Raw genomic sequence first — 23,377 nt, 5'->3', positions numbered from 1 at the left:
TTAAAGGGTGGATTTGCTTCTTCTTCCTTGTGTTTCAGCCGGCACACCAATTAAATATAGCCCCATCACCATTTATAAAGGATAAGGTTGTTTTCATCGATGTGATTAGGGTGTGTATGTTTTTTGGGTTAATAAAACTATAAGTAGATGATTCAACCAATTCATTCCTTTGGTTTAATATGTCTTGTAAAGTGTCAACTTTTCCAACTGAAAAACAATGATTGAATTTAACATCATAAAATATAGACTTATTTTAATTAAAATTTAACACAAAAGTTATTATTCTTCTTACGCTCAATGTAAGAAAATTAGTTTACACACCTAGTGCATATCCATTATTAAACTCTAAAAACAATCAGAGTCTATGTTTGATTTACGTTTCACCTCACATATGGGACACAAATTAAGTGGTTTCTTTGCCCCACAAGTTAAGTGGTTCCTTCGACTATAAGAATATGTTCGATACAGCCCAAATTTAAGGTTAAGTGAAAAAGAAACATAATTGGCTGAGTGAAAAACAAACAGTCTCAATCCGTCCACAAACACCACTATCACAAATTATTGGCTTTTCCCTCTTTTTTTTTACACAATTTCTTTCTCTTGCAACTTTCCAACCACTTCAATTCAACATCTCACAAGCACTTCCACTTAATCCTTTAAAGGATGCAAAAGCAGTTGAAGCTGCTTGAGAACCTTCGAAGTATCAATTAGAGACAAGATTATCTTAATTGGTTCTACCAAGTTCGACTCAAGATTCATAACCTCTACATGAAAACTTACATAAAATTGCATAAAAAAAGTAAGAGTAAACCACCAATTTGAACCTTGAAAGATCAGTTCGCTAACAGTTTGGACTCTAGGAGAAGAAAATGGTTTCAAAAACAAAAGGACCTTAATGTGCAAAAATCAGGAACAATTAGTCTCTGGCCTCGCATCCATTAGTGAAACTTAACCAAAATGCTTCTTTGTGGCATTGAGTGACACATGACCACAATACTAAGCATCCTACGTACATTTCACCCTCCCCTACCCACTCACCATTCCTCCGACCACCACCACCATACTTCTGACCCTCCCCTCCCCCCATCTCCCTGACACCAACAGTTGAGCTACATGACAAAGTTCCTCATTCCCCTCAGTCCATACCAGCGCACAGCGAGGAGGTATATGAGAATTATTTTCATAATTGTATAGCTAAACGCCTAAACCAAGCCTCTCAGACGATCACAATAACAAAAATATACGATTGAAATAAGTTTTTCAATAAACTATCAATCAGTGAAAGAACAAATTTAGCTGAAGGTACCAAAGGAAGTTCAAAACTGAGTATTGCAATAAGTAGATCATAATACTCAAAGATCCCTGACAACAATACAACTTAAAAACATGACAAAATATCTTTGATGTCTACTGTTGCTTAATCTCAGCCTTCTTCTTCTGCCACAGGCGATCTATAGCACTGTCAGCATCCCCCTGAAAATGGAAAAGAGAACATAAAATTACAAAACCGGAGATATGATTCTTAAAAACTAATCATCAAGATTTCATCAATTCAACAGAATATCTAGGTCCATAACAGGAAGAAAGGAATCAAAATATGTTACCACAGTATTTTCCAACATATATGCAAAACACAAACAAACTACCAGAAACCCCATAATCTACTTCTTAGTAAGTCAAATCAGATATCTTCACCTCAATACAAAAAATGAAACAGATAAATTAAATTCAAGATGGTGTAAGTAAGTGGAGACAAACACACGACTCAACATAAATTTAAGGGGCATTAAGGCAAATAGCGTAATTAAGCAGGGTTATAATAAGCTAATTCGAGAAAATGAGCTCAAAATATGTTGTAGGTAAGAATAGGCGCTTATTCATAAGTCAATTGCCGACTAGCTTATGAAAATAAGCTCAAAACAGCTAGGACCGTAAGCTTTCAGATAAAAGCTCTAAAACAAACCAACAATTAAGCTCAAAAAAGCTCTTCCAAAAGAGCTTTCACTATTTACTCTACTTAAGTGGGGTTTAATTCAAAACACACTTCACAAGCCGCAAAACTATACAACTTAAAAATACTATCCAAAACAGCATTATAAACTGGCCAAAATCAATATATAAAAAGAGCACATGTTACATAAACATTGATAAATCACAAATCAAGTAATAATAACGATAATATAGTAATTCCAAAATAGGGTAAGCGCAAATTGTGAAATAATATAGAACCTGAGCACGAATGTAACCACAGAGAGCATAGGTAGAGAACTGTCCATTGTAGACACCACTCTCATCCAAATGCCCAATGTTGATCTGAACGGAAGCATGGTCCTTTGCAGTGATCAACCTGTTTGTGGCCGAACTGCAAAAACAAAAAAAACGAATCAGTTCAAATTCCCAAATCCGAACAAAAAACATCGACTAAACCCTAATTTTCCAATGAAGAAAACTGGAAGGAAAGGGTTGAGAGTGTTTACCACTTCCTGGGAATGTAGAGCTCGGTGATCTGGCCTTCTTCGTTCTGCATGTTGTGGCGGCGCTGTTGAATCTTCTTTGCAGAGGTGAGTCGGAAGCAGAGAGGCGAAGAAAGCAAATGAGGTTTTGAGAGGAACACAGGTGATGCGATTATAAATCGTGGAAACCCTAATTTGTGTTTGGGTCAGGCTTTTCAAGAATTAGGTTTCATGGCCCAATTGAACTCTTTAAAATAAAAACAAACATTTTTTGTAAGAAAAGAAACCCATATTTGTTTGGATAGTTTTTTTTTTTTGAGAAATTATTTGGGCTAGTTCATTTTTTCACAAAAATTGATTGAAAAAAATATTACCACCTCCATCAACTCAATTCCCACCCCTTTAAAGTATCAATTTCCTAAAATGTCATATCTTTCAATGTTTGCCGAGTTATAAAACTTGATACATCTTTATGTTTTTAAGGTTCTTAAGCTATCATATTGTTTTCTTTACCTATGCGTATCGGATTACTTCAATGCAATCATACTAATGAATTCTGACCTCACCTCGTTAGAGGCCATAAATGAAAGATTAGCTGCTAACATATACTAGCATATAGACTACCTTTATTGACGGCTTGTAAAGCTTATTTGTTAGAACTAAGAAAGGAAATCAAAGAATAAGAAAGACATACTCCGCTACCCCTTTAAAATTTATAATATGTTATGATCCTTATTCGTGGTACATCTTTTTGGTGATTTACATTCCAAAAACTTAAGTTTTCGGAATATATTTATTATAGTGTTGGGTTTTTAGAAATTCGGTTGTACTCATTAACAATGTCGGGATTTAAAATCGGTAACTAATCTACCGAATTTTTGAAAACATGACAATATGTTTTTAACTCATCTATCAGATTTTTCAAAGCTTGGATTTTCTTTTTTTACATGTCGAGTTTAGAATCCTTAATTATACACATTTTTAAAAACAGAGAACTAAGTTGTTTGTGAGCTAAGCTTCATAGAGTTAATTTCAAAAAAGAAATGCTTCATAGAGTTCATTTGTATTTTTCCTTATTTTATCTTAGGTTTATTTTAGCCAACTAAGTGGTTTTTTGAAATTATTTATCATAAAACTATTATATAACTCTTCAAATTTAAGAATTAAAAATAACCTTGTCCTTCCCAAAGTTTCTAGTTTTTTCTGTTTCTTGGGCTTGGCCTCCCCAACAACCAAAAAAAAGAAAAAAGATGTGCATATGCATGCTGGCGAGCCATTTAGTTGTAGGAAGGGAGCTTTGATTAAAAATGTTTCTTTATCTTCTTTGCTCGGAAGCCATTAAGTTCTATGTTACTTTGGTGTTTGAGGGGCTTGCTTTTATTTAACTCTAGGGTTAATACTTCATGTTTTTAGCTGAGTGTAGACATGCTTGTTCTTAATTTTCTTATGTTTCTCTGCATTATAGTAGCACTCTAAGAGATATGCTTTCTTGCATGTTGTAGGTACCGTTTGGAAAACCCTTGAGTTTTAATCTATTAACCTTTGGAAAAAAAGAGCATATATGAAACTGAGATGCTATGGGTCTTTGAAATGTTTGCATTCAAACTCACATATTAAACTCAGATAATGGTCCATTTCATGTGTTGCTTTGCTAATTATTATTGATAATAATCCAACAACTAGCTTTATTAAAACAATCACTTAAAATATGTTTGAATAATTGAATGTCTCTATATATAAAACACTTTTCACTAGTTGTGCATGTAAATTAAATTCCAAAAATAATGCATCACATAAGAATAAAACTATCATTTTCTCTTTGTAAACGAAAAAAACCTATCATTTTCTTTCATGGGACAATGTTCGTTATTTCGGTGTTGGCATTGCAGTGTTCTTCCTTTGCGTCCACGTCAGGTCGCTGGTTGTATTTATGGATGTCAATTCAGCTTTGAAAAAAGATGATTTTTTAATTTTTAAAACAAATAAATAAAATAAATATTACTACTTTAAGATATTTCTTTTTTTAGTTTATCGGAACACTCGAGATCCCAGAACTTTTCCCTCCCAATATATATATTTCTCAGCTCTTAATTACCACTTGAGTCATCATTTAGAGACTTTAAGATCATTTTAAAGAAATTAACAATATTTATATACAGATAAAAATTCAAAGAAATAATAATTTAATTTTTATATATCAGTACACCAACCTAAACCAAATTAACCCGAGTTTAATTAGAGCAGTTTAGTTTGAATTTGTTAAAATATTTTTAAAAATCCAAATTAAACCAAAGAGATTAAATATAATTAGTTTAAATTCTATTTTACGCTAAAGTCAGACTAACCTGATATATATATATTTTCTTTAAAATGGTAGAACTGAAATAAAGTACCTCTAGTCTCTAGATTATAGGGCAGAGCGCCAGTAACATGTTATGTCTTGGGAGACCGATAAAGCGCTAGATAATTAATTTCTTTAAGGAGAGGTGTCCAATACGTGTTTTCTAACTGAGATTTTAATAGACATAGAAAATTCGAATCTTTAACCTATAAAAGTGGGAGTTAAATGCAAAATACGATATATTTTTGTTACAGTAGGAAAGTAAAACGCGAAGCAAAACTAAGAACTGGCGTCTAAATACATGGACGCATAAATAAACGACGTCAGTTGCCCCCAAACACATTGCGAAGCTCCTTCTTGAGACGCCTTCCTAGCGAGAAAATATGCGGTATTGTTCTTCTCCCGTGGAATACGTGCGAAAGATACATGCCAGTCCTAGTCGAGCCATCGTCGGACATCCAGTATAGCGTCTCTAGCCTAAAAAGTGTCCACCGCCACCGTCCTCCGAAGTACGTGCACGACGTCTGGACAATCTGAAGCACACACCAACCTTCGAACCCTTGGTTCCAAGCATGACGAAGGCCGATCTCCATAGCCCAGAAGGCTGACCAAACTCGCTGCTTTCGGAAATCGCTGACCACCATGTTCCATCTGGCAGAATACGGTATATGAACACCCTTACCTATTTTGAATAATTATTTTCAACTAGTAGTAAATTTTACTCTAAATTATAAATATATATTTTTATTCACCTTGCCAAGCACGGGAAATAATATATAAATATATTTTGGTCCCTTCTGTGGTGCCTCCTCCCAGACGCAGGTATGGTGCCTCTGCCTATTTGGACCAGTAAGAATGTGGCATGTATTAAATGAGTTGACTTTTCTTTTTTTCTTAAATGAATTAAAATAATAGGAAATGATTTTCAGAAAATATGGTTTTATAAAAATAAAATATTTATTAATTTGCTAACAGGTCCCTCAGTTAATTAGTTACCACAGTAAAAGTAATACCCTCATTTGAATTGATGTGACTATTGATGTTCCCTCTGTTTTGATAACTGATACACTTCAATATTTTCATCATTTCTCAACACCATCTTCATCCTTCCCAAAGCAGAACATTCCAGAGAAAGAGAAGTGTGAGAGACTGAGTGGCGGAGACGACGAGAGTGATCGACGGTGGAACGACGGTGGAACGCGACGACGAGGACCGACGGTGGAACGCGACGACGTGAGAGAAGAAGGCGCCAGCGACCTACGGTATGTTCTTCATCTTTTCTTTTCGTAGTTTTGATCTTCAAGTATTCTCTTCTGGGGTTTGGATCTTAATGAAAGAATGGTTTTTTTCTCAGGGTTTGTGTTCTGATATCGTTCTCATATCTTTGTCTGAGTTAAAGTTTTGATGTTTTGATGTTTACGGTTATTTTTCATAACTTGTAATTACAATTATTCCGAATAGGCTGTAGATTTGAAAACCAACCTTGTATATCACATGCATGTCATTCCCCTTTCTTTGTCTGCATTAAAGGTTTGATTTTTATGTTATTTATGGTTTGTAGATTTGTTATGGAACCTTGTTTATCACATGAGTGTTCTTTTTTTGGAGGGATTGAACCATATTTTTATGTTGATATTGAATTTTAAACGTCTGGGTTCACATTCTTAATCTGTGCTTTGAACTGATTATTTGTGTTTTTGAAGAGATGAGTCAAACAAGTGCTTATGGCCCTTACACACCTGGTTTCAATACTGTGATAAAGTTAAACCTGGTAATTTTTAGCTCCTTCCATTTGTGTTGGTATAGTTATATGGTTTAAACATCAATTTTAATAAGTTTTATTGGAAAAACATTAGGATGACGTGGAAGTTCCAGTAGAGTTTATTGCACAATACAAATCTATGCTGGGAAATCATGTTGTGGTTAGGGATCCTGTAGGGGGGGAGTTCACCTTTCAGTTGGTTGTGGGTAATAATGGAGGTTTGCTCATTGATGCTGTGGTCAAGTTTGTAAAAATGTATGATTTGAAAAGAAATCATTGGGCAGATTTCTCCTATTGTGGAAAGAACAAGTTTTCTATCAGGATATTTGATAGACTGATGAATCAAATAAGCTATGGTGCTGGCCCTTCTGTAAGGCAACCTGATGTTGGGAGTTCAGGTAAGAATGGTGAAGAGGTGGTTGTGTCTGATGTTGGTGATAAGGATGAAGTTGGTGGGGAAGTTCCAGTGGATGATGTCGGTGGTAAGGTTGAAGTTGGTGGGGAAGTTTCAGTTCCAGTGGCTGATGTTGGTGATAAGGATGAAGATGGTGTGGAAGTTCCAGTTCCAGTGGCTGATGTTGGTGGGGAGATACCATTAGCTGATGTTGGTGGGCAGTTTATGGATGTGGATAACATTGAAGAGAATGATGTAATTATGATATCAAGTGATGATGAGGAGGATGATGGAATTGTGCAATTAAGTGATGAGGAGGAGGATGATGGAATTATGCAATTGAGTGATGGAGAGGAGGATGATGGTGTGGAGAGGGTTATTCATAATTTTGATAAGGTCATTAGCAGCTCTGATTCTGGTGGAGGCCAGACAATGGTAAGTACTTGTTTTTAAATTGTAGTGCTACTTGTTTTTAAAATTTCGTTTGCTGTATGTGATATCTAATACAATGTTTATTTTTTTATTTTCAGGCATTGCCTAAGTTGTATGTGGTGAATCATATTAGGGCAAATTGGGAGAATATCGTTCTACAAACCCCTAGGGGTAGAACTTATAGTTGTCTGCTGAAAAGAAGGAATCCAAGAAAGATTGATACTCCAATCCACATTGCAAAGGATTGGTATCAATATGTGAAGGATCATGAGTTGAAGTATAGGGATGTTGTGCACTTTAGGCCAGTTAGCACTCACAACAATTTGGTTAATGTTACCATTACCCGTGGGCAGCCGTAGTGAGTTTGATGTTTTGTTGATTTCCTATTAATGTTTTCAGTTTGGACCTTGTATGTTTTGCCTTTGTTTTGTGCAACTTTTGGACTGGCTTGATGCCCCTGGCTTGTTAGACCTTTTTGGATATGTTTTGTGCAACTTGGTGTTTTATGGATATTAGTTAATCAATGACTTTATATGTTATTAAGGTTTCAATTATTTACTTATTAGTATATTTCTGTAGTGTATAATATATGGCATCTCAATCATTCTCTTCGACACAAAGAAGAAATGGGATTGCTGATGGAAGGCTCTGTACTTGCGGCCTTACCCCAGCCCTAAAGACTTCATGGTCCAGTAGTAATTATGGACGAAGATATTTTCAATGTCCTTTGAAGGTAAACAGGGAGTTTTTGTTATGTATTCAGTTGACAACAAGGAATATATAACTTATGAACTTAAATATACGCAGGCTTGTGGGTATTATGATTGGCTTGATCCCCCTGTGCATGGGCAAGTTGTTGAAGCCCCCATGACTGCTGCTGTGACTCCTGGTCAAGTTGATGATTGCTTTGAAGGATTAAAGAGGGCAGAAGCTTTGATCTCTGACTACAAGAGAAGGGAACAAATGTATTTCATTGTTGTTGTTGTCTCTTTGGTAGTTGATGTGCTACTTATTTTGTTTAAGTGATTTACACAAGCTTTGGATATGTAAAACTGTTTTTGAGAAGTGGTCACATGTATGTGTACTCTTTTTGAATTATTAACTCTTTTATGAGAAGTGCTCACATGAGTCCTCTTTTTAAACTTATCTAAATTTACATTTTTTAGTCTACATAATAATTTAATGAAACTGTGTAAGTAGATGATGAGAAACCTCCCAAGATGACTATGATAAAACTATGTAAGTAGATGATGAGAAACCTCAAAAAATGACTATAATAAAACTATGACAAAAGAGCATACAAAAGAACCAAGAACATTTGCTATATTAAGTGAAAACTGGTCCAAATAAAATAGTGAGTAAGTAGTGCTCTTGTCAAACTTGACTATGATTTACTATGTCAAAAGATGTTACTATCGCTATGAAACATGTTTTCAACTGTTTTTAAGTGAAAATGGGTCCAAATAAGGTTGCTCTTGTCTAAGTTAGGTTGATCTTTCTATTGCTATGAATCATGTTTCTATTTTCAATAGAAAATGGTCCAAATATATAACTAAGTTGCGCTCTTGTGTTCTTGTTTAAGCTATAGCTATTATTGCATTTGAAGAAAACATGATCTAATAAACATGATATAAGACAACCAACGCATAAAAATTTATAAAAGGGTTTTTTGGCAACTAGTGCCTTAACAAGCAAAATTTGGCAACTAGTGCCTTAACCTGATGAACAAAATTTGGCAACTACAAGTGCCCTGAAAAAGGATTCAATGCGTCCACACTTGCGCATACACAAAGATAAAGCACGGAATAAAAAACATAGATTGTGTCTAACAATAACCAAGATTACAAAATCAGCAAGTCTTTGGCACCCCTTTCTTCTTGTTTCCAGCTTCTGATATCCTGTTGTAGTACACCAATGATTTTGATAGCATAACTCCTTGAAGCAAATTATGTGAATGGAGAACAAGGTCCACAGCAAGTTTCAATCTTGTGAAGTTATCAACCTCTATCTTGTATCCATTTATCCCCATCTGGTTCATCCAAGTTGCAACAAAAACTCCACAGTCGTTTCTGCATGACAGAAAACAATTTTCAATCAGTAAGTTACATGGTTTCAAAAGTATAAAAGAATTAAATTGTTATATGTAACTTACGAATCTTTCTTTTGAACCATAAGCCCTTCTAGGATAACCATTTTGAATTCAGACACAATAGGCTTAGGGCTATCATCGATGAGATAAAATGACTGGTCTTGCAGAAGTTCTTCCAAATAAATACACTACGAGCAACAAGTTTTCTCTTAGTAACAAAATTAATAACACAAATCATGTAATCAAAAAAGTAAATTCATTATAAGGTTTTACCAGTAGTTTGGTACGCCTAATTCTGGCAAGCATCTTGCCTTCTTCCGGATAACTGTCGAGATACACTACTTGCTCATTCTTAAAGTCCAGGACTATAAGGTACCAGTGCTTATTGTCGTCGTTAACAGGAATAAATATCTGGCAGAAAGCAACCATGTAGATAAAGCTCAAACAAGCTACATTTTGAATGAAATGATATGTTACACAATTATTGAGTTACCTTTTCAAGAAGGTCTACTTTCCCCATGAAATTTGCCTTAATTAAAATCTTCATAGAATTAGGGTTTGTAGTCCATGACAAAATAGCTTGCTACAGTGGAAAAGAACAACTTCAGTGAACTTTATATTTCATTTCTATTAAACAGAACTTGCCATTAAGAATGAGCAGATGATATTACCGAAACATTTGTTGGGAAAAACCATATGGGTGGATTTTGATTAAAAGACCTCTCCTTCTTGGTCAACAAGCAAGCTAGCAAGTTAAGCAAATCCGTCACCAACTCTCCTTTTGGTTTCAGGCACTGCAGCACACCACGGGTTCCATCCGAGAAAGGGATTTCAGGCTTCACCAAGGCCTCTTTCCTGCCATGAACATAACATGCATATTAAATTAGCTCTTCTACTGAGTATCAAAAAATAATTTAACTACGTAAATAAAAACTCAGACACTTTACCAAGCCATGTCATCTTTATTGGCCTTCTTAAAGATATAAGATGCCACAGCCGTCTCAGCATAAGATAGTTGGAATGTGTTCTCATTCTTGAATATCTTGTTCAGGAACTACAAGATACACATGTATGACAGTCAATTTAACAAGTAAAGTTCTTAATTAATGGGTCAAAATTTTAAAACTTACCGGTGGAACATAATGAGGGGTAACTATTTTCAGGTTTTTGGGGGATTGAAAGTCAGCATTGGTAATTTGGTTTCCTGGATTTGTGTCCTGTGACGTAACAGGTGGGCTGAAAAGCTTCCTAACAAGTGAACTGTGATTTTCTGTAGATGTTGGTGCGATCTCAACGGTTTCAGTTTGGATTTCAGTATTTGGTGTTGGTAGGTCAGCAATAGGTGTTGGGAGTTCAACCGTTGGTGCAACAAACTTTTGCATGATTTTCTCTATCGCTTCAGGTATTGGTTCAACTGATGAAGATGGATCTAACTGTGTTCCTTCTGTGGGAAGAATCTGGACACATTTGGACTTTATCATTGTCTGTGTCAACCACCCAATACTAGCCATAATAGCTTCCATGTTTGCCTCCAACGTATTAAATTTCTCTTCATTAACCACTCCCTGCATTGTAAAATATAAAAAAAAAATTAAACCTTGGCTATAGGTTTCACAACTGTAATTTAAGCAGGGATTCAAGGTTTCCTAATTTGAATCCATTATATGAAGTTTAATTTGGCATACTACTATGGTAAGCAAGGGAATAAGATACGGAAAATTCAACTGAAGCAATTTAAGCTATTTAAGTGAAAAGTAATTCATTTTACTTCAAAACATGCCTTTTTTTTCTTGTCATCTTCTTGTTGATCACCATAATATGGAAGATTCATGTTCAGCTGCAGCCCAGAATCTTGATTACTGCAAATAAGATATGAATGTCAAAAACCTACGAAACCTAATACATAAACACGACAGAACAGAAACAGAGTTTTAGATGAGTAACATTGATTACCTCGAAGATATGAGTACCAAAGAAGGGTTAGCGTTCTGATTTGGGACGGTGAAATCCAAGTTCGGCGAATTGACGGAGATGCAATCCACTTCTCGACGATTTCGCTTCCGATGGCTTCGTCGAACAACTGGGGCTCCTTTCGTTTTCATGGTAGACATCAATCAGATGATTTTGGACCGTAAATCTTCCACTCTTTGTTAGACTCTGAATCCCATTCATAATTGAAGCAATTTTATAGTACTAGGGGGAATTGATTGAAACCCTAAACCCCTTCACGAGTTTTGAGGCTGGAAGATCAAACAACAAAGCTGCAATCAATTTTCCTCATTACTCCCCCTCTCATAACCCTATCAAGCATGCGGCCTCTCCATATTCCAATTTTGGAGCCACCGAAAGTGCTTAACTTCACCATCTCCTCACCTTCCATTTTCGAAGCTTTATGGCACCATGGTTTGGAAGTTAAATGTTTTTTAATTTTTTATATTTAACTTATTTTAGAAATAATATTTATAAATAGGTATAAAAATTATTTATTAACATTATTTATTAATAAATACTATATAAATAATATTTAATGGCCTAATATGGAGAGCGGCGGAGCAACAAGAGTCTCGGCAGAGCTTAAGAAGGATAAAGGCCTAATATGAAGCTTCGGTCTTACTTAAGCTTTAAGTTTGACCTAATATGGAGAGCGGCGGAGCAACAAGAGTCTCGGCAGAGCTTAAGAAGGATAAAGGCCTAATATGAAGCTTCGGTCTTACTTAAGCTTTAAGTTTGGCCTAATATGGAGAACGGCGGAGCAACAAGAGTCTCGGCAGAGCTTAAGAAGGATAAAGGCCTAATATGAAGCTTCGGTCTTACTTAAGCTTTAAGTTTGACCTAATATGGAGAGCGGCGGAGCAACAAGAGTCTCGGCAGAGCTTAAGAAGGATAAAGGCCTAATATGAAGCTTCGGTCTTACTTAAGCTTTAAGTTTGGCCTAATATGGAGAGTGGCGGAGCAACAAGAGTCTCGGCAGAGCTTAAGAAGGATAAAGGCCTAATATGAAGCTTCGGTCTTACTTAAGCTTTAAGTTTGACCTAATATGGAGAGCGGCGGAGCAACAAGAGTCTCGGCAGAGCTTAAGTAAAGGCCTAATATGAAGCTTCGGTCTTACTTAAGCTTTAAGTTTGACCTAATATGGAGAGCGGCGAAGCAACAAGAGTCTCGGCAGAGCTTAAGAAGGATAAAGGCCTAATATGGAGAGCGGCGGAGCAACAAGAGTCTCGGCAGAGCTTAAGAAGGATAAAGGCCTAATATGAAGCTTCGGTCTTACTTAAGCTTTAAGTTTGGCCTAATATGGAGAGCGGCAGAGCAACAAGAGTCTCGGCAGAGCTTAAGAAGGATAAAGGCCTAATATGAAGCTTCGGTCTTACTTAAGCTTTAAGTTTGACCTAATATGGAGAGCGGCGGAGCAACAAGAGTCTCGGCAGAGCTTAAGAAGGATAAAGGCCTAATATGGAGAGCGGCGGAGCAACAAGAGTCTCGGCAGAGCTTAAGAAGGATAAAGGCCTAATATGAAGCTTCGGTCTTACTTAAGCTTTAAGTTTGACCTAATATGGAAAGCGGCGGAGCAACAAGAGTCTCGGCAGAGCTTAAGAAGGATAAAGGCCTAATATGGAGAGCGGCGGAGCAACAAGAGTCTCGGCAGAGCTTAAGAAGGATAAAGGCCTAATATGAAGCTTCGGTCTTACTTAAGCTTTAAGTTTGACCTAATATGGAGAGCGGCGGAGCAACAAGAGTCTCGGCAGAGCTTAAGAAGGATAAAGGCCTAATATGAAGCTTCGGTCTTACTTAAGCTTTAAGTTTGGCCTAATATGGAGAGCGGCGGAGCAACAAGAGTCTCGGCAGAGCTTAAGAAGGATAAAGGCCTAATATGAAGCTTCGGTCTTACTTAAGCTTTAAGTTTGACCTAATATGGAGAGCGACGGAGCAACAAGAGTCTCGGCAGAGCTTAAGAAGGATAAAGGCCTAATATGAAGCTTCGGTCTTACTTATGCTTTAAGTTTGACCTAATATGGAGAGCGGCGAAGCAACAAGAGTCTCGGCAGAGCTTAAGAAGGATAAAGGCCTAATATGAAGGCCTATAATCAGTTTTTAATTATTTTTTATTTGCTTATCCGTATTAAATATATTATTTAACTGTTTGTTAGTAATAATGAGTGGTATCCCAGTGGTAAATATCCTCCTGTTGGTTCTACATGTCCCTGGTTCAAATCTCATGTTCTTCTTTTTTTTACCCATTTTGTACAGATTATAACATTGGTCTCTTTTTATACAAGTACTGGATTGCATAAATATGGCACAAAGATGGTACCTGAAATATTCTAAACTAAGCATTTGGATGAAAGAACTCAAAAACTATGAATTAATAATTCAGCAATAAAATTCATTGGTCCAACATTCAATCATAATAACTTCAAGACTTCATAAACAAAAAATACTTCAAAATCAGCGAGGACTTCAATAACATAGCCATATTAGTTCCCAGCAAAAATTACATGAAAAAAAACAGGTCCATTAATGGTTTAAGCAACACAATGCAATAGCAATTCCAAGCAAAATTCAGAGCCACATCCAATATTCAGTCTTCTACTGAGTGCCATAAGGCGATTGCTGGTATGAAGCAAAAGGATGGAAAGATTGTAAAATCTGGCTTGCAGGGAATTGGGGAAACAAATTGAACCCACTTGGGAAACTCATTGGAGGGGCTTCAATATCAGCTTGAGGTTGCTCAATAGTTGGTGACACCATAGCTTGGGGACTTCCAGTGTTGCGTTTAACATCCTTTTGGGTTCTTCTATCTCCCACCTAAAATTCACAGCCAAATATAAACCATAAACAACAATTTTACAACAGAACATGCCACTCAAATTTATACAACATAGTAAATATGACATATAACATGCCTTTCTTTTGGCTTTGACTGTACTCATTGAACTGGGCCCTCCATTATCTCCTCCTAATGATGGCACGGGCTGTATACAATTTAAAATATTAATGTCATACACATGGTAATTGGCTGCAAAATAATCCAATAGAAAAATTATACAAACAACTTACAGTATCAGCAGTGTTATCACCATCAATTTCAACAGATGAATCTTCATCTTCTTCAGCATCTGCAAAACTTTCTCCAACTTCATTACCCTCAAATAATGCAGGACATGTCCTGATTGTGTGGCCACCCTTTCTGCAATTAGAGCATAGCCTTTTCGTCTTCTTATACTTCTTCCGTGGAGCGCCCTTTGTTTTGACAACAGCTGGGTCACCAATGACAAATAAATTGGTTGCAGCAGAATTGGGATGGCGACGTTTCTGAAATTTCATGACAAGCTTGTATATGTCCTCGATAACATTTGAGAAATCAGAAGAGTCATCAGCACCATATTCACTCAGAAAGTTGCATGCAGCAGAAATTGCACCTCTATGCAGCATTTTCATTCTATCAGTATCAACCTCCATAGCAGGGATAGATTGTAATGAATCAGCCTTTGCAGTCTTCAGCCACCTTTTAGAAACAAGACTAGCAGGGAATTCATTCATGTTCTCAGTTCTCATTGCACATATAATGTGAGAACAAGGTATGCCAACATATTCAGAAAACCCACAATCACAATTAAACATGTTCTGATTCTTGTCATAAATGACCAAGAACTGAGTGTTTGGATGACGACAAATGCTAAACTTTATCATCACTGTGGTACCAATCTCTGATCGTTCAACAAGATTAAGGTTAAGTGCTCGTTGAATCATATGGCTCACTTCCCTAAACATATTCAATGTCAACAACTTTGCTGCCCCTTGTTCAATGTGACTCAAAGCAGTAATCAAGACAGGCTCACCATAACTTGACTTGAAATCAGAGGCTAACTCATTATGCCTATACTCCTCCACAGCTCTCTCAAAGTTATAAATGAAATCAAGGATGCTATTTTTGCACTGCACATACCTCTTAATAAATGAGTTAATGCCTTCACATAGAGAGGTAGTCCTGATACCGGCAAAAAATTTCTCTCGCATAAACGCAGTTGCCCACATCTGCCTAGTTTCATACGTCTGTTTAATCCATTTTTCCTCACCAATACCATACTTTTCAATCACTTGCAGCCATTTAGTTTCAAAACGTTATGGAGTGAAATTCCCATAAATCAAAGTCTTAAATTCATTCAAGAAATCTGGAATCTTAATTTTCTCAAGACAGTTTTGCTGAATATGCCATCCACAAAGCCTATGAGTAGCATTAGGAAACACAACCTTCACTGCTTCACGCATAGATTTGTCTCCATCAGTCACAACAGCTTTGGGTTTCTTTCCAAACATAGCTTCATCCAAGGCTTTCAGGACCCATTTGTAAGTCTCAATGGTCTCATCACAAACCAAGGCACATGCAAAAATTGTAGTCTCCTTGTGATGATTGTAGCCAGAAAAGATAACAACCGGTTTGTTGTACTTGTTCTTCTTGTAGGTGCTGTCAAAAACAATGACATCTCCAAACGCTTGGTAATCAAGGCGACTTGTTCCATCGCACCAAAACAAGTTTTCAAGATTTTCTTCACCTGATCTTGTGAATTTGAAAAAAAACATGGGATCCTTCTCCCCCTTACGCTGCAAATAACTCAATGCACTGGCTGCATCTCCAGCACCTAAACTTATCCTTTTCTTCTTATCAACATGATTATATAAGTCCTTTTTCAGAAAACCCACCGATTCATGCCCACCTTTCTGACCCATCAAAAGCCCCATTATGTTGCAACTTCTCACCCCATACAGCTTTAGACTGTCTACTTGAGCCTTGTCACCATCAGTCAATCCCCTGAATGAAGGCATCAAATGAACGTGGGATGCAGGTGTCAACCCATGATTGTGTTCTAGTTCAAATAGCACAACCTTCCACTTGCTTGAGTCTGCATGAAAACAGACACGGAACTTTGCTGGGCAAGCCACTCTGGTAATAGGCTTTGCTTCTTTGACTCGGCTAACCTTATTCAAATGCTTCTCATGTCTCTCACCTTCCCTATTACACACCAGTTGACGACTAATAATATTACCCTTTCGATCACGACGGACATCATCTTTCCTTGCACCAAAACCTTTGAAATGGGCATAGTGTTGGTAAAATTCAACAGCATCCTTCTCAGAACAAAACACCAGCTCCTTTATCTCATCAGCTGTCAAGTCAGGGATTAATTTGCAACGATCTGGATTAGAATTCTCATTATTGCCATTGCCATCATCAGCCACTGCCACAGAATCATCATCCTCACTCATACCTCCATCATTAGACAAGTCAATAGAGAAATATTCATTCACATCTGCCATGGCAGCAAACCTATGCAACGAAACCAATAAATAAGTACAACACAAAGATTTTAAGTAAACAAAACCTGATTTTCGAAAACAACGAAATCAATTTGGTAAACCTTAAACGAAAAAAATTTCATTCAGATTTTTTAAACCCTAAACCCACCGATTCAAAAGCCTAAACCCAAAAGCACAATACCCAAAATGCGATTTAAACCATAAACCCAGATTCAAAACCCACAAATATAAGAACCCCTTAATTTGAAATCAAACAACAACAACGAATAATAGATTAGGAAAATGCGATTTTAGAACCAAAACACACTAAACCCAGATTCAGAAACGGACCGTGCTATTTGATGAAGAAGCTGGAACGTGAAGAAGCTCGAACGACAATGAAGAAGCTGATGACGACAATGGTCCTCGTCTGCGAAAAACGAACGATGAAGAAGCTGGAAGGTGAAGAAGCTAGAAGGTGAAGAAGCTGATACTATTAGGGTTCAAGGAAGAAGAAGAAGAAAATGGGTTGAACTCAGAATACGAATAAGTTTGGTAAAAATTCTCAATGATGGTTAAAAGATAATATACAACTTTCAAACAATTGCTAAAAGGCCCATCTGAAAATAAAATATAAAACATTTTTAATTTTCTAAAAAACAATTCAAATTTGAACAGAAAAAGAAAATTTGAAAATACTAATACACATGGCATCATATTATTTACTAAAAGGGTTGGAGGCACCACACCCTTAAAAATAGGGACGCATCACAGAATTTGCCATATATTTTTTCTACTAGTGTTCCTTTCCTTGTATGCGTAGAGTGTAAACACAAATAGTAAACCGACAACACAACACAAACCGATTCTTGTTGGAAATTTCCTTGTTTTGACCTCTTTCTTCCTCACTGTCACCACTCGCTGACTGTTTGGTAGTGTCTTCCTTCCTTCCATGTTTTCTTCGCCACAAAATGCCTGAAACCGCCACCACTTGCAACCGCCACTAACCTCCACTTCCTACCATGTCCACCAACCACTTATCTAATGGCGACTCCGAGCATCGCCTTCGTCAACCCTTGCTCTCCTCTCAAAGATCCATCATCAATTCCTCCTCCCAAGTTGCCATCGTTGGTGCCAATGTCTGCCCCATTGAAAGCCTCGATTACGAGTCTGTTTCTTACTTTCTTCTCCCCATTTTTCACCATCTGGGTCTTCTTTGTTATGACCCTGTTCTCAAGTCTTTCTTGTGGGTGTGCAGGATTTTTGAAAACGAGTTCTTCAAGCAGGATTGGAGGAGCAGAGGGTCGCTTCAGATTTTCCAGTATGTGTTGATGAAGTGGCTCTTGTGCTTTCTAATTGGTACCATCCTTGGTCTTATTGGTTTTTGCAACAATCTTGCTGTTGAGAATCTTGCTGGTGTGAAGTTTGTTGTCACATCCAACATGATGTTGCATAAGAGGTTCCCTACTACCTAATCTACTCTATAGTATTGATAGTAGATTTAGATTTAGTGTGTGTTTGATTTTTAGTTTACAAGCGTTCCAAGACAAAACAGTTTCAACTGAAAAACACAAATTCCAATGTGCGAATGTGAAAGTAACTCTCAGGTTCTGTCGGGTTGAAATGCTTTCGAGTTGATTTCAATTCAAATCCAAACACACCCTTAATGTTTTATTTCATGTTGATTTGGAAATTTGACTTTCCTTTTCTGTCTTAGTACTTTCTTTGTTTGGAATTCTTTTATGTCCACTCTTCTCACGTGAATGTGAAGTTGCTGATTAAGCGTGAAAATTTATTGCAGGTTTTCATTGGCTTTTGTAACATTTTTTGCTTCGAATTTGGCTCTCACGCTTTTCGCCACTATAATAACTGCTATGATAGCACCTGCTGCTGCTGGTTCAGGTATATCAGAGGTGAAGGCTTACCTAAATGGCGTAGATGCACCTGGAATATTTACCCTACCAACTCTGATTGTTAAGGTATATGCTAATATAATGCTCTTTTAGTGTTAAGGATCTGCGTTATTCGAAGACTTTTTTTTTCTTTCCATAGACAATCTTTTTTCACATATGCAATTATAACATATATGATATTAAAGTTGTTAAGTATTGAAAGATGGAAACGGGCAGCCATTAACTTGCTATTCTCTGCTGAAAAACTTTTGGATAACTTCTCTTGTAACTGCATAAAGTTAGGGTAGTTACATATTTCAAAAGTTATTGTGGGAACTTTTCATCCGAGATAAATATTTGGTTTCCGTCTTAACAAAAAGTCCTTATAAGTATATAGGTGCTTATGGAGAAGTTAAATGAGGGAGTTTCTCGAAAAGTTGATGTATAAAGGTTGATTTTAACTTATCCGAGAAGTTAGTATCCAGGAGACTTACAATTATGTGAAGATCATTTTAACCGGTACGTATTTGTTAAGGAGTTTATGTAGACTGACTCATAAGCTTGTAAGATGCTAGCAACCACAAAGGGATGTACAATTACACAAATTTTGCAGTGTGCAAGTGACATTTCTGATTACTTTTTAACTGTATTGTCTGTAACTTATCTACACAGGCACTTCTTTCTTTATGTAATATGTGTATAGTAGCAATATATAATGACATCTTTTGAAAAAATTTCCAGAATCCAGAGGGTGGGGGTTGGGGCTGGGAATTAATGGTTATAATTCTACTTATCATTCCTGTTAGCTCTGAAAATATCATCTTAAAGGGTGTATACTGCATACTGCCGTTCTAGTAGGAAAAGATATTCTATTTGCAATAATATATTTGAAACATCAATATTTTCTAAACATCATGTATATGTGACATACAAATTGAATGATTCTGTTCCTTATATCAATGTAGTATTCCCTAGTCCTACTATGGTGTTTTACATTATTCCATCTGTCCTTTTCCTTTCTTAACGCATGGAGCACATGTCTTGATAGAAATTCATTAAACAATGTTAAACTGCTTCTCCAGTAACAGTGTTCAGCCTCATAATTTATCATTGGCACTATTGTCTTTTAACTAGTACTTTGGTTCCCTTTATTAGATTCGGTCAGTCAGGAATTGTTTTTCCTGAAGAAGATATTTACTTTCATGTTGATTCTGATAGATTATTGGAAGCATCACAGCTGTGTCATCATCTCTTCATATTGGGAAGGCAGGGCCTATGTTGCATACAGGTGCATGTGTGGCAGCATTGTTGGGCCAGGGTGGGTCAAAGAGATATGGGTTAACATGGAAATGGTTACGATATTTTAAGAACGACCGAGATCGACGAGATTTAATTGTATGTGGTTCAGCAGCTGGGATTGCCGCTGCCTTTCGTGCCCCTGTTGGTGGGGTGTTGTTTGCCCTCGAAGAGATGGCATCTTGGTTCGTGTGCCAATCTATCTGCATAACATTACGTATTTTCTGCTGTTAATTTTTCATGATGCTTCCTTTGCTTTGCTTGAGGATTGGAATTGTATTTTTGTTATATGAATGGTTTTTGTCGATGTCAGTGTGATAAATTGTTTAGCAGGCTTGTGTCTAGGTGTTTATGTACAAAGGGTTGATTGAAATTTGAAAACCTTCAACTTTTTGTTTCTCTTCCTAGTTTTCCCATATTTGTTTTTCTATAAATGGTTTCTGTTATTGTCAGAATTGCTTTTCTCTTAACTCTAGTTGATAAATTGATATTTTTTATCTTATTAATCTGAAAATCAGTAAGTCAATTTTGTAAAAAATAAATTAATAAATGTTTAATTTCTGTTCTACAGGTGGAGAACTGCCCTTCTGTGGAGAGCTTTCTTTACAACAGCAATAGTTGCAATTTTCCTCCGTGCTATGATTGATGTATGTTTAAGTGGTAAATGCGGGTTATTTGGTAAAGGGGGACTGATAATGTTCGATGCTTATTCAGGAAGTCTTATGTATCATGCAAAGGATGTTCCTCTTGTGTTTATTCTTGGTGTTATAGGGGGGATCCTTGGAAGCTTATATAATTATTTGTGGAACAAAGTTCTTCGCATATACAATGCTATCAATGAGTAAGCTTCTTTTTTAGTTAAGTGGGTATGACACAGCTAAACTTTTCCTCATAACATAGGACAATGAGTTCTGCCAAGCTCATCCTTCCAATTATTTACCCTTGCAGGAAAGGCACCATTTGCAAAATTTTGCTTGCTTGTGTGATCTCCATGTTTACGTCCTGTCTTCTTTTCGGATTACCATGGCTTGCATCTTGCCAGCCTTGCCCAGCTGATCCAGTCGAGCCTTGTCCTACAATCGGTCGGTCTGGTATCTACAAGAAATTCCAATGCCCTCCTGGTCACTACAATGATCTTGCCAGCCTCATTTTCAACACAAATGATGATGCTATCAGAAATCTGTTTAGCAAGAACACGGACAGCGAGTTCCAGTATTCGTCAATGTTCATCTTTTTCATCACAGGCTTCTTTTTAAGTATCCTTAGCTGTGGAGTGGTTGTTCCAGCCGGTGTTTTTGTGCCAATTATCGTGACCGGTGCATCTTATGGACGCTTTGTCGGAATGTTGTTTGGTAAAAAGTCCAACCTTAACCATGGCCTTTATGCTGTACTCGGCGCTGCTTCATTCCTCGGTGGATCTATGAGGACAACCGTTTCTCTATGTGTAATTATTCTAGAACTGACCAACAACTTGTTATTGCTACCCCTTATCATGATGGTGCTTTTGGTATCTAAGTCTGTAGCAGATGTTTTCAATGCAAATATATATGATCTTATAATGAAATCCAAGGGTTTACCTTATTTAGAAACTCATGCTGAGCCATATATGAGGCAGCTAACAGTAGGTGATGTAGTCACAGGCCCACTTCAGATATTTCATGGCTATGAGAAGGTCCGTAATGTAGTGTTTGTCCTCAAAACTACGAGTCACAATGGTTTTCCTGTTATTGATGAGCCTCCATTTTCTGAAGCTCCTGTTTTATTCGGTATAATCCTTCGTCACCATCTTCTCACATTGTTAAGGAAGAAAGTTTTCATGTCGGCACCTATGGCAATGGGAGGTGATGTCTTGAGACAGTTTTCAGCAGATGATTTTGCAAAGAGAGGTTCAGACAGGGGCGAAAGGATTGAGGATATACATTTAACACAGGAAGAGATGGACATGTTCATTGATCTACATCCTTTTACCAATGCTTCGCCTTATACTGTTGTAGAATCGATGTCACTGGGGAAGGCGCTTATACTTTTTCGAGAGCTTGGTTTAAGGCACTTGCTAGTGATACCCAAGATCCCCAGTGTAAGTAATTTTCTCATGCCTTGTTTAAAAGTTTGACTTGATTGAGAAGTTAAATGCTGTCTTAGTTGGTTAACTATGGTGCTAAATTTGGTTGTTATATGTGGATGAACTATGTCCTTGACAAGAGAGGAATTAAATGAGTAATGTGATGAATTTAAAGAGATAGGGAATTTTGGTGAAGTTTTTTTTTTCTTAAAATCTGGATTAGACCTAGCTCTGACCCCAAAGCTAGCTTAGGGGTGAGGATTGCTCTACCCTTTATAAGGACTTACTTGGCCACATCTCTGGTCAAACTCTACCCCCTTAGAGGTGAGAATTGCTCTATCACATTTATAAGAACTTATTCAACCATATCTCCTGTCAGTGGGACAAATTAATAAGTTTCCTTTATATTTTGCACTAAAAAGTGCCGTTTCATCATTCATATCTACTATATCCAACTTATTTTCAAACTTATTCCCCAATCAGAGGAAGATACAAGAGAGATACCCAAGACTCTCTAAACCCCAAATCCCAAATAAATACCAAAGATCCTTAATGTTCTCTAACCCCCTCTTATTTATAGGCAACAAGCCTTACTAACCCTCTTAACTAACTATCTAATCATATGATAACTCCCTCACTTAACTAACTAAACCATGTGATATGTGAGTACCTCTCATTATCTGTAGTAAATCAATACATGGATTGATGGAACTGTTTGGTCACTTATTTATGCCTTGTGTAATTAATTTTCAGTGCATGCTACTTATATTTGATCATCACCAATTCAACATTATTTCATTATTTTTCTCTGCTGTTATATCACCTATTTCTATGCGTACGAACTGCAGAGATCACCTGTGGTGGGTATACTGACACGACACGATTTCACAGCAGAACACATATTGGGCACGCATCCTTATCTAGTAAGAAGCAGGTGGAAAAGATTAAGATTTTGGCAACCATTTCTAGAAAATTTCTTTTGGTCATCTCAGCTGCAAGGCTAGAAGGCTTACATGTTCACTGCTCACAAGACCAGAGTACTGGTGATAGTTTCTGTTTTAAAATTTAATGGAATCCAGAGCTCTGAGTCATATTTACATATTAAAAGAAGAATCAAATATGACTCAATGAGCTTGCTTTCCTGTCAATTTGCTCCATGTCAAACTCAGCATAGCTAATAGAATACATAGAATTAAAGCTACATTTAGACTCATGAAAGGGGATATATTGGGGTGAAATAAAATGATACGTCATACGAGGCTCTATTATTTAGATGGAATGAACATTATGAAATGCATTTTATTCAATTTTGTTCAATTTTATCATTAAAATCTTCAATAGAATAATAAGTTCATTTCAATTA

At 36.7% G+C, this 23,377-nt stretch overlaps 5 protein-coding genes across 5 annotated transcripts; 3 read left to right on the top strand and 2 right to left on the bottom strand.

Moving 5' to 3' along the window:
• Window positions 1–1,241: 1,241 nt before the first annotated feature.
• Window positions 1,242–2,638, bottom strand: LOC130715431 (40S ribosomal protein S21-2). Its single transcript, XM_057565528.1, has 3 exons — window positions 2,478–2,638; window positions 2,230–2,362; window positions 1,242–1,473 (listed from the first exon to the last, which is right to left on the bottom strand). The coding sequence occupies exons 1-3, from the start codon at window positions 2,525–2,527 to the stop codon at window positions 1,408–1,410; spliced, it is 249 nt and encodes an 82-aa protein (XP_057421511.1). The 5' UTR covers window positions 2,528–2,638; the 3' UTR covers window positions 1,242–1,407.
• A 3,339-nt stretch (window positions 2,639–5,977) lies between these two features.
• On the top strand, window positions 5,978–7,741 carry LOC130713153 (uncharacterized). Its single transcript, XM_057562948.1, has 4 exons — window positions 5,978–6,056; window positions 6,498–6,565; window positions 6,651–7,385; window positions 7,481–7,741. The coding sequence occupies exons 2-4, from the start codon at window positions 6,500–6,502 to the stop codon at window positions 7,739–7,741; spliced, it is 1,062 nt and encodes a 353-aa protein (XP_057418931.1). The 5' UTR covers window positions 5,978–6,056; window positions 6,498–6,499.
• On the top strand, window positions 7,601–8,527 carry LOC130710016 (uncharacterized). Its single transcript, XM_057559167.1, has 3 exons — window positions 7,601–7,740; window positions 7,962–8,115; window positions 8,190–8,527. The coding sequence occupies exons 2-3, from the start codon at window positions 7,972–7,974 to the stop codon at window positions 8,406–8,408; spliced, it is 363 nt and encodes a 120-aa protein (XP_057415150.1). The 5' UTR covers window positions 7,601–7,740; window positions 7,962–7,971; the 3' UTR covers window positions 8,409–8,527.
• A 7,064-nt stretch (window positions 8,528–15,591) lies between these two features.
• Window positions 15,592–16,785, bottom strand: LOC130713152 (protein FAR1-RELATED SEQUENCE 5-like). The gene has a single exon (XM_057562947.1). The coding sequence runs from the start codon at window positions 16,783–16,785 to the stop codon at window positions 15,592–15,594; it is 1,194 nt and encodes a 397-aa protein (XP_057418930.1).
• Window positions 16,786–17,578: 793 nt separating this feature from the next.
• LOC130711449 (putative chloride channel-like protein CLC-g) lies at window positions 17,579–23,377 on the top strand. Its single transcript, XM_057561070.1, has 7 exons — window positions 17,579–17,932; window positions 18,023–18,223; window positions 18,566–18,743; window positions 19,875–20,137; window positions 20,524–20,793; window positions 20,901–22,029; window positions 22,863–23,377. Exons 1-7 carry the CDS (start codon window positions 17,787–17,789, stop codon window positions 23,016–23,018), a joined length of 2,343 nt encoding a protein of 780 aa, XP_057417053.1. The 5' UTR covers window positions 17,579–17,786; the 3' UTR covers window positions 23,019–23,377.

This window comes from Lotus japonicus, chromosome 4 (assembly GCF_012489685.1).
Source record: "Lotus japonicus ecotype B-129 chromosome 4, LjGifu_v1.2".
Taxonomy (NCBI): Eukaryota; Viridiplantae; Streptophyta; class Magnoliopsida; order Fabales; family Fabaceae; genus Lotus; species Lotus japonicus.
Note: the sequence above shows the minus strand (reverse complement) of the source record. Positions and strands in the feature narration are given on the sequence as shown.

Coding starts and splice junctions, on each gene's coding strand:
- LOC130711449 (XM_057561070.1), top strand. CDS start 17,787: ATGTCCACCAACCACTTATCTAATGGCGACTCCGAGCATCGCCTTCGT. Junction 18,744..19,874: donor TACCAACTCTGATTGTTAAG/GTATATGCTAAT, acceptor TGATTCTGATAG/ATTATTGGAAGCATCACAGC. Junction 20,794..20,900: donor ATATACAATGCTATCAATGA/GTAAGCTTCTTT, acceptor TTACCCTTGCAG/GAAAGGCACCATTTGCAAAA.
- LOC130713153 (XM_057562948.1), top strand. CDS start 6,500: ATGAGTCAAACAAGTGCTTATGGCCCTTACACACCTGGTTTCAATACT. Junction 6,566..6,650: donor CTGTGATAAAGTTAAACCTG/GTAATTTTTAGC, acceptor GAAAAACATTAG/GATGACGTGGAAGTTCCAGT. Junction 7,386..7,480: donor CTGGTGGAGGCCAGACAATG/GTAAGTACTTGT, acceptor TTTTATTTTCAG/GCATTGCCTAAGTTGTATGT.
- LOC130715431 (XM_057565528.1), bottom strand. CDS start 2,527: ATGCAGAACGAAGAAGGCCAGATCACCGAGCTCTACATTCCCAGGAAG. Junction 2,363..2,477: donor CTCTACATTCCCAGGAAGTG/GTAAACACTCTC, acceptor TTGTTTTTGCAG/TTCGGCCACAAACAGGTTGA. Junction 1,474..2,229: donor GTGGTTACATTCGTGCTCAG/GTTCTATATTAT, acceptor TTCCATTTTCAG/GGGGATGCTGACAGTGCTAT.
- LOC130710016 (XM_057559167.1), top strand. CDS start 7,972: ATGGCATCTCAATCATTCTCTTCGACACAAAGAAGAAATGGGATTGCT. Junction 8,116..8,189: donor ATTTTCAATGTCCTTTGAAG/GTAAACAGGGAG, acceptor AAATATACGCAG/GCTTGTGGGTATTATGATTG.
- LOC130713152 (XM_057562947.1), bottom strand. CDS start 16,785: ATGGCAGATGTGAATGAATATTTCTCTATTGACTTGTCTAATGATGGA.